Raw genomic sequence first — 11,038 nt, 5'->3', positions numbered from 1 at the left:
CGTGCGCTATTTTTATTAAATGAAATCATTTTTAGCGATTACTCCACTATTTGATACTTGTACGATATTGACTTATTATGTTGTGCACCCAAAATTAAGCATGATATCGATTTGTCTTGTCCAAAGACACAGTACTATGCAAGTATTGGTTTCAAAGTTACGAGCCTTGAAAGAAGTACTTATATACTTAACTTTGGGTGTAAACAAATAACATTAGAAGTATGAAAACTCCATATATAGGTAATAATTTTCTAATGACCATACCTACTTAGTTTTTATTCAAATAATTAACTTTTTTTGTAAGAACAAACTGCTGCTCAACAATTTTCGCGCGATTATTATTTTCGGTATAAATCATAACTAGTACCTACATCTCACCGATCATACGATGCTTAGACATCATATACCTAGAACGTTTTAAAGCAAGCATTTTATGATATGTTAGCCAAGGATAGCCACCGCAGCAGGCGAGTTCGTCCTAGTGGCATGCACACTCTTTAATTTCTAATTTTATGCGTACATAGGCGCCTAATGTTAATTTACCCCACAAGCCAATAAGTCTATTTTTAGTCGTTCCTATCATATTGTCAGGAGGTAAAATAAAATTATTATCCATATCCACACTTCCATACTAATATTATAAATGTGAAAGTATGTCTGTCTGTCTGCTACCTCTTCACGGTCCAACAGTTTAACCGATTTTGATGAAAGGTACCCACAGGATTTAAAAAAAAACTAAATCCACGCAGACGAAGTCGCGGGCATTATCTAGTTTTCTATAGTAAGCTATATGTACTTTTAATCAGTTTAAAGAGTGATTCAATCAAAGGACATTCTAGGGTCATTAGCAAGTTAGGAACCCATTGAGCTCTGGCGAAACCTACAGGTTGTGGTGATTTTTTAAAATTTATTCCTTAACTAGATGAAGCTCGCAGCTTAACCCGCGTGGAATTAGGTTTTTTAAAATCCCGTGGGAATTTTTGATTTTCCAGGACAAAAGTAGCCTATCCGTAACAGCCCGTCCTCGGGATGCAAGGTATCTCTGTACCTTTCGTAATTGTCGGTATCTACTTTGTACGGGTAGTGCTCCTTTAGTAAAAAGCTTCTGTCTTCGCGCTTTTCAAATACACCCTAGAGGTGGGAATTGAGATAGCCTTCACCGGCTAAAGAAAGTATATTACACGACGACACTTTTATTAATAAATATATACTAATACTAATAAATAAAATTGGAGTGTCTGTCTGTAATTTCGAAATAACTACCTCATATTAAGCTCATATGGTTATTTGAACGATACCAACACTGAATCACATGTTTTTAAAATTTTTGTCTGTCTGTCTGTCTGTCTGTTTGAAAAGGCTAATCATGGGAACGGCTGAACCGATTTTGACGGGATTTTCACAGACAAGTAGAGAATTGACCAGGGAGTAACATAGGCTACTTTTTTAACCGACTTTCAAAAAGGGAGTTGTGTTTTTCTACCTATGTACACCGAAATCTCCGAGATTTCTGAACCGATTTGCGTCATTTCTTTTTTAATCGATAGAGGAACTTTGCGACATTGTTTCATAAAAAATTTGGAGTCCAACTCCTCAATCCTGATGCTGCAGGGGATCCACGCGGGCGAAGCTGCGGGCATCAGCTAGTTTATTAATAAAAGTTGAACCTTAACGGTTTTCATTAAGGAATAAATTTTAAAAGCTTTAATAACTTTATCTACTTGTGGCAGGATATTTTTTTTAATAAATGATCATTTGTAGCAGTTTAGTATAAAAATCTGTATGCACATTATTTAAATTTAAACATTCATTACTAGTCTCCTTTTTTTATTAATTAGGTAATTATTTTTAAGTACCTAATTAGTTTGTACCTAATATTATGAATGCCTTGGATTTTATTTTGTAGATTATTTATAGAAAAGAAAACTATAAGAAAATTATATGTATTTTATTGATATGTTATATGTTAGTGTGAATGCCCGTTTATGGATGTATGAGCCTCCAGACACCAGTGTGTCATATATATGTACGTATATTATTTCAAATAAAGCTTTAAAATATCGGACATACGCTGGTGAATGTTAACATTAACCAATACCATTCCTATCTTACCTATCATCTATACGCCAACGCCGAAAAGAGAAAATAATTGTGTCACGCCACGCGGCCCCGCACACAGAACGAAAAATTCCCACTCATAATGGGTTGATAAAGCGCGAAGCCAGAAGCTCGCGAAATAACTATGTCTATGCTGGCCCTGAATGAATTTAGCGTAGTAGGTAGTCACATTCTGGCATAGCACCCATGGACTTCCGCTAACTCGGTCAATTAGTCCGCAAAGTTCAACCAAGTTGTGGCGTATATTATATCACTGCGCGGTGTAGGTATGACCGAAAACACATCGAAACCATCATGCATAGTATGAGTAGCCTATAATATAATAAGGTACCATCATGGTAAGATGTCTTTTTTTATATTGCAAATTGTTCTCTTCCGATATCACATTTCCTCAAAACAATATAATGACATCTTGAAAGTTGTTAGAATTGTATGACGGGTACTTCTCATTCGTCACATTCCCGTGACCATCCCGTGACCAATGTTACCCATCTCTATTAGTAACAAAGATTCCTCACGTCACCACAGCCACAGCATAAGCCAAAGCCCAAAATAGTCTGTATTAGATTTAAGGCTACGTTCATGGTTCAGATAGATGAATAAAAATCTATGCATTTTACGATGACATCTAGCAGTGATTATGGATGAAAAATCTTCTTCTTCACTTGAATGACTGGCTTATTGTAGTGCCAACCCAGCACAATGCACTTCGCCAATGTCGAGTAGCTTGAGGGAATATCTCTATGGCAGTGATCGACTCTTTGTCAGTGACAACTGACAACCTGAAATGTCAAAATTTCATAACTGCTGCTATTGGCTGTTCTGTAATCTGTTATTACATTATATAAATAGATATATTTATTTTTAAAGTTTATATTTTTATTGTGAATAATAATTATAAGTTGTTTCTAAATTTTAATGTACAATATGGAAACCAAAGTAGCGGTAGTCACAGGAAGCAACAAAGGTATAGGGTTCGAGATCGTCAAAGGTTTATGTCGAAAGATTGGTGCTGTATACCTTACCGCAAGAGACGAAGAAAGAGGGCGACAAGCTGTAGAAAAACTAGAAAAGTTGGGCCTCCGTCCTCTATTTCACGTGCTAGACGTAACGAGCGAATCGAGCATTCAAGAGTTCGCGACTTACATTTCAACACATCATTCTGGAATCGACATCCTAGTGAATAACGCCGGTATTTTAGACTTCGACAAATCGGTTACATCCTACGAAGACGCTAAGAGGCTTATGGATACGAACTTCTACAGTCTTCTTACAATATCAAAAATATTATATCCACTTCTAACAAATACCGCTCGCATCATTAACCTGAGCAGCGACTGGGGCCTACTGTCCAACATCAGGAAGCAAGTGTGGCTCGACACGTTAGTGAAGGACGATCTCACTACAGATGAGATATTACAATTTGTTGATGACTTTTTACAAGCTGCTAAGAATGGGAAGAATTCATATGTGTCTTTTGCAGGACATTATAGTGATTATAAAGTGTCTAAAGTAGCCCTGTCAGCCCTTACTTTTGTGCAGCAAAAAGAATTTATCAAGCAAGGAAAAGACATATCTATTAACTGTGTTCATCCAGGCTTTGTAAAAACTGATATGACGAAAGGGATGGGTGATTTCTCTCCTGAGCGTGGAGCTAAAGCTCCTCTCTACTTAGCGCTAGATGCTCCACAATCCCTCAAGGGCACATTTGTATGGCATGATTGTCATCAAGTGAACTGGGACGATTAGTTCTAAGAATTTGTTTATTGTTTTAAATCCTGTGATAAAAGTGTCACATACACTTAAACTTTAATAGATGTTTTTTAGCATTTGCTTATTTTTATATACTTTACCAATCTTATAAGAAAAATTCTTTTATTATGCTAAACTATTCAAGGATGTTATGTTTATTTGTTGATCAGAAATAATCGTAGTACAGACTAAAATCTTCAATATCTAGCATATTATTTAACTTAGAATCTACCATTTCTTTGTATGTTAAGAACTATTTACCTATTGAATTATTTAGTAGAAAGGTTATTTTCTGGGAGAAGAAAGGTATAAAATGAGGCACATATTAAAAGTTAAAACCAATATGTGGGAAATTCTAAAATGAGCCATTACATTTTTAGTATTCAAGTAGTTTTGATCCATAACAATATTATCATTGACTTACTGCAAGAAATCATTAATAACAAACAAATATTAAGTACAGTTTACAACTTTGAACTCATAAAGACTAGTTTCATACAAGAAATTGTCTTTAGGAGTACACAGTAGGTATAGTTCTATGTATACTATTTTGTATAGAGCTTTTCAATCAAGGTTATGTGCATGAAATTCAGGAATACAAGCTCATAGTTGTTGTGAACTGTACTTGCAATTAATGATTTATTACATCAAGTAACATTTTAATCTACCCCTTCCGGTCTGTCTGTCTGTTTTGCATATGTTTAGACAAAATGTCATATTGTTAAAATTATTTTAGATAGTTCAACAAATCTAAATAATTACAATTTACACAAACATCACATTTTTTCATTTGATAAGACTTGGTTATTTATGACTCGGATGAGTTTAATCAAAGTTCACAGTACCAATAAAAATGGTTAAAAGATAACTTATCAAACCCTGCTGTTGCAGACAGATATACAAAAAAATGTTTTCAAGGGAATTTAGAGCCAATGAGAAATAACACTCAAACAATAATTTGGAGTCTTCTTCATTCAGCTACTTGCATTATTGAATGCGGATGATGTTCAATTCCTGGGGCTAGCCTGTAGTATTGCATGTAAAACAATTAGATGAAGCATAATATGACTGCGTATTGTACAAAAACAGGCTTCAACTAGGCTCGTGTACCTATTTAGTCTTTAATTTCAGATTGGATTATTTGTTTTGCGCTCACTATACAGTATGGCAATTGTCAATTCTGACAATTTCCCTATTAGAAGAAATGCAAACCGCACTAACATAGTGTCCCTACCCAACTTGTGTAATGTGTTTATTATTTATATTCGTATTTTATTACAATAACCATAAGAATTATATAGTAGTCTTATAATACTGGAAACACTGGAAACATGTAGGTAACAAACAGTGAAAAATAATATAATAATAAAAGTAAAATAATAAGTGCCCCTGCGAGTGCAGCGAGACTATGTTAGTGAACAGACTTTACAGTTACAGCATAAATGCCATAAATTGAGCCAATAACAGCAACTCTCAGCCTAAGAGGGCTGGGTTGATCGCCGCGATACATCATTATTTTTAGGCCATGTTCATAATGGTACGGCTCCACTATCGGAATTCAGATATCAGCAAATGATTCTAGTTTCCGCAAATGTTAGATAGGTCGGGATTCGGCAAATCAACTGGCCATAGGTACATAAGTAGGTAGGTACTATTCGGAATACGGCGAATGTTTAGGCCGCAGCGATTTTTGTCCACGCGATCTATTTTCCGGGTACGGGATTTCACCTACATGCACTGCTAATGCGGTGAGCGCCACACAACTCCATACCTACTGCACAAAATATTCACGCGAATTTAACACCACACCGTGTGTGAATCACAGATTTTTTTCCCCGCGCGAATTTTAAATCGCAAGTGCGGGCTTCTCCATATTATGATCAAAAAATCACGCGATTTACATTTGTTGTGCGGGGTAGCTCTAAGGGCTTCTTTAGATAGGCTGACGCGGAGAGCAGAATTTTATTTGGGAGGTAGGTAGGAGCACACTTCCACCCAGCGCTCCTGTAGTCGACCTTACTTGCAGCTGGATTACTAATGTGGCTCTGGCGACCGATAAATGGTGGTATAACTATTCAAATTGGCTAGGCTGGATAAATGGCACAGGCCAGTTTCGGGCAGCGGCGACCCAGTCGAGCCCTGCGATTACCAATACGGCTGCCCTGTCTTGTTGTTCCGGTGCACGTTTGAATCCTGCCTTATAATATTTGCCAGCTAGATCATCAGTTCCTAAGTGGGTATTTTTCTAAATCTCATTAGCGATTTCTCGGTGCATTTACATACTTATATGGATTCAATTGTTCCAGCCCACTTATTGAATTACAAAATTGTGATGGCGGAAATGCGACAGGGTGGTGCTGCAGTTTTATACCTAATACCCGCCTCGATTAAGCATGGAGAAACCTTGATATGGCTTTATTTGCATTATTGTGCCTACCTGCCTACTTATTTGTAAACCTGTAAAGGGGTTATAGGGCTAAGTAGGCATTAAACTAAACTTATCATGTAAGTCATCATATTGATCACCTATCCTATAGTCATCCGAGCATGATTTCAAAATAGGTACCTTACCTAATACCTACGGAGGATTAGAACAACTAGTAGGTACGGATCCAGTCATACCTACCTACTTCCATAGGCCTTGTACCTGAATATAGTTATTTTATTAACTCCGTGCGTATAGTTATATTATGGTGTGCTTGGAATAAAAACCCAAATGGTGTGTACCTATAGATTTCGTAGCTAGGTATGGTAAATAGAGAGTTGTAGCAGGATTGTTATTGGAATGCACCTACAGAGATATCTGCATGAAGTGCTCAATTTGTGACTAGATAATTTTGTTGGCGGTAAACATAATTATGAAAGTCTAAATTCTAAATTAGATAGTTTAAAATTAGAAAGACTACGGAAACTCTCCCGATAATAATAATTTATTGTCACTTTTAGGTGCCTGTTTAACGCCCCATTTACCTACCATTAATCTTTACCTACCTCAAGGTACCTAGAATAGGTAGGTATTCTGTATCACGTGTCCTTTACACTGGTATTAGAAATAATATTATAATCGAGCGAAATAGGGATTCAAAAGTATTCGCGAGAGATCTGTCTATTGGATAGAGTTTTGGACGGCTGGCTGACGCGACTGAAAGTGACTAGATACGACGGCAGTCTTATTTCATACAGGTACTAAACCTAGAGAGGTGGAGAAGTTCGATAAAAAGTTATGAGCCACTTGAAGCCTGTTGAAGATTTGGCTCGAGATCCCGGACATCAGCTTATACGAGATAAGTAGGTACCTATGGCTCTCAAGCAACTCAAGAACAAACAAGGCGCCAGGATTTACAGCAGAACTCCTGAAAGCGGTCCGTTATTTAACTGGCATATGTCGTACCTACTACAATCTAGGTACATTAAAGAAATACATTTCATTTAAAGTAAAAGCAAGGCCGTAACAGGTGTTATAATATTTATCAGCCGAATAACCAAAATCCTCTTATGAGAAAAAATTTTGCCCGACTTGACAGGGACGCTATCTAACTGATGATAAATTTTACCTCTCGATATTTGAAAAAAAAAAATTGGTAAATTCATGAACGAATGCTCCACTCCACTGAGTAGAAGTATCTTCCAGTATTAATTTGTATGGGGCGCCAGCCAGGTAACCTCCCAGTGTGCCTGGATGCTGCTGGTCCCTTTTGGATGCGTCTGAGGGGAAGAGCAGTGTTCGGGCCGGTGCGCCCCGGTAACATGGCTAATAATTTCTCTTCGGAGATATTGTTGGCTATGGCTAATGACCTGGCAGGGGGGGAGGTTTCTCCGCGTGTCCCTCTGACTAGCAGAGGGCGCAGTGGATGAAGCGGAGGATGGGACACGGGCGACGTGCGCGTCCCAAGGTCGGGGGACGCACTTCGTTGGTGCGTCCCGGAGGTACGTCGATGGGGACCGAGCAGGTCCCCGGTGGAGGGTCTGCCTTGGCAGACGTCGCTGGCTGGGTCGCGGTTGTTTGCTTCGGCCGTTCCCGTGACCCAGTCGCCAGGCGACGCGCAGTAGCGCCGCTGGGGTTTAGTGGGTATTCCGGTCGCCTCTCGGCCGGCGAGTCCCACATACCCTCCCTCCGGGGGGGATGCGTAAATGCATTCCCCAGCGTAAAAAAAAAAAAAAAAAAAAAAAGTATTAATTTGTATCATACCTACCTACTTAGTTAGTTATTTTTCCTACGTATTTGATTTGAAAGTTAAACTCTTGACACGTTTTATATTGATACCTAAATATATTTATATTGATAAGCGCTAAAGACACATAAACATTGTTATGTACCTATTAGGTAGGTAGGTAGGTAGGTCTAAACTCTAAACAAATTGTAAATGTTATCGCTCAGTTTGATATGGTGCTTTCGCCGAGCATATCTTACTGCGATAAATAAATACCTACACATAGGTTAGTGCGCACTTAAGTACCTATTCTTTAGTAGGTAGGTAACTGGATGAACGAGGGATTTAAAAATCTAATCTTAGTAATGGCACAAGTTAGCCCTTGACTGCGATCTCACCTGGTGGTAAGTGATAATGTAGTTTAAGATGGAAGCGGACTAACTTGTAAAGGGTATATTATATATAGTAATTTTATTAAATCCATACTATTCCCCTTATCGGTTTCTACATGGCACGGTACCGTGGTATTGGAATGCTTCGCTTGGCGGCACGGCTTTGCCGGTAGGGTGGTAACTAGCCACGGCCGTAGCCTCCCAGCAGGCCAGACCAGAGATAATTTAGAAATTAACTATAAAATTTTCAAATTTGCCCCTGCCGGGAATTAAACTGGAACTACTCTACAAAATAATTGTTCCCAAGGGTATCTTGTTTAAAGAATTTAGGTTACTTTTATGATAAAGGATGTATTTGTTAAGATTCCTAAATTATTTTAGAATGAGGCAAATAAAAAAGATATCACAATAAAATATTTGTATTGTACTGGCCTTAATAAAATTACATCAAATTTACAAAAAAAAATGACTTGATGAGACTTTGTACCTCCAAACTGGATACGTTCATTTATTACATAAAGGCTGCAAGAAATTACAGAACGCGCGACAACAACAGAACTGCACGGCACGACGGCACATTGAACAGTAGGTATACTTACAATAAAAAAAAATTTAACTCGTTTTATCGACTTGTGAGTAAACCTTAGATTTGATTTCGGAGAGCATCGAAATGGACTCGAAAAATTCGCTTGCCTTGGATAACAGTGTAAGAAAAGTTGCCTAAGGAGAGGCGCATAGATTTCCGTAGCACTGCACTGTCGTCGCGCGTTGCTTATTTAAGGCTTAATACAATAGTAGGTAATTGGTCTTAACCATAATACAAAAGATTCGCTTGTCGCAGTCGTATGGCGGTTTAACCGCGCAACTTGTGTTCAAGTTTAAATCGATGTGAGAGCTCGTTCACTTTTAACTTCTTATTTTTTCTAGAAAAAAAATAAGATTTAGGTACCTATACCCAGTAGTAAAAATTTTGCCCAGAAATTGTAGTTTGTAATGTTTCTATAACGAATACGATTAATACAAGTAAATGAAATAGATAATAAACTGAACCATTTGTTCCTCAGCTCTCAGACCAATGAAGCCTATCTACAATGCGGCACTATAACGGAGATCGCATACTGCAGCTCAAACGAATTTTTATACTGAATTTGAATTTAAAAAAAATCAGCTGACGGACGTCATCTATTTACATTACTAGAATGCGTTCTTTGCGGCCGTGTGCGATCCCCTTAACAAAAGCTGTAGTAAGAGAAGGTCCATAATAATGGTTTCTTGTAGGAATATATTATATAGTCACAAAAATTTGCGGTATAGGTAAACAATCATAGCTGTACTCTTTGGTGTTCTAGCCGTTAGTCATTGCACGTGTAAATCTAACGTAAATGTGATCGTATACTACGAGACGACTTCCAAGAGCCGCGAGTGGCCCGCGCTATATATATTTACCCGACTACGGTAAAGCCGAAAGGAAGGGTCATGATTTTTCACTACTGAAAATGCGTGTGAGTTGTGACGTCATCAGCAGCAAGACTCAGCCGCATCGATCGTATCAATGAAATGCTGATGACGTCAGTAGAGGTGCTGTTCTCGTCACTCGTATTTTCTGTTATGAAAAATCTGCGAGTCTATGCACATTGAGGCTCCCTTGGTCATTTCAGAACACGTGTGAATCGTGATTGCATTTTACTATACCTATACAATGTACTTATAATACATTGACTTATTTAGCGTCTCTTTCACATTCATCTATATTATATTATTACTTATAGAAAATAATAAAGCACAATGACCTAGCTTTTGCGAACAGTCTTTAAAAGAAAATCGATTCACATTAAATTAAATCCTTAACTTAAAACTAGATACAAATGCAAGTTACTTTGCTGTTGATGAAAATTAAAAGGAAAAGATTTTCGTGGGAAGGTACTCCACTAAGTACCTGGGTAGGTAACTGTATCTATCTACTTACATCTTCCAAATAGCAAGTGCAAGCCTAAAATGGTAACAGGCCAAATGCAAACAAAATTGGTAACCGTTGGTAGCTTTTCTGTTAGTAAAGGACGAAATCATGAAGCTATAAATTATAATATTACTATGCAAAATGCCAATGTTTTGTGTAAACTAAAAATAAATAAAGTTGGTTGAACATTACCTACCTAGTCGATAGGTATGCATAATATAGAAAGTATAATAATTACAAAATGCCTTAACAATCCTATATAAATAGCGTTTTACGACTAACAACACTTTGGTTTGTATTGGACTCAGTTTACACTTAATTTATACTTATCTACTTAGGTACTACAATATTTTACAAAAGGTACTTAAGTAAGTATACCGTTTTATCTAAGTGCGTAGTTAGGTATAGCTAAAATTATTAATAGCTAACTAAAACTTTTTACAATGACGTCTTAAATACAATAATTAATTATTTTATTTCATTGTTAAAACCTTTTAGTTCATTCTGTTTACAGTGATTTTTTTCTTCATATTACTGGCACACTCAAAAACTGTAAAATTAGTAGAAAACAGAATTTAAAAAAAATTAAGTAAAAGAATAAAACTTTTGATACAAAAACACTATAGTGGCAGGTAAGTAATTGAAAAACTAAAATGTTCAAAAGGTAT

The 11,038-nt window shown here is 37.0% G+C and overlaps 1 protein-coding gene across 1 annotated transcript; it reads left to right on the top strand.

Annotated features, from left to right (window-relative positions):
• The first annotated feature begins 2,903 nt into the window (after positions 1-2,903).
• LOC123868784 (carbonyl reductase [NADPH] 1-like) lies at positions 2,904-3,951 on the top strand. Its single transcript, XM_045911400.1, has one exon. The coding sequence runs from the start codon at positions 3,037-3,039 to the stop codon at positions 3,865-3,867; it is 831 nt and encodes a 276-aa protein (XP_045767356.1). The 5' UTR covers positions 2,904-3,036; the 3' UTR covers positions 3,868-3,951.
• Positions 3,952-11,038: the final 7,087 nt, after the last annotated feature.

This window comes from Maniola jurtina, chromosome 1 (assembly GCF_905333055.1).
Source record: "Maniola jurtina chromosome 1, ilManJurt1.1, whole genome shotgun sequence".
Lineage (NCBI taxonomy): Eukaryota > Metazoa > Arthropoda > Insecta > Lepidoptera > Nymphalidae > Maniola > Maniola jurtina.
This window is presented reverse-complemented; position numbering and strand designations above follow the sequence as displayed.

Excerpts from the sequence above, each read along its gene's own strand:
- LOC123868784 (XM_045911400.1), top strand. The coding sequence starts at position 3,037 with ATGTACAATATGGAAACCAAAGTAGCGGTAGTCACAGGAAGCAACAAA.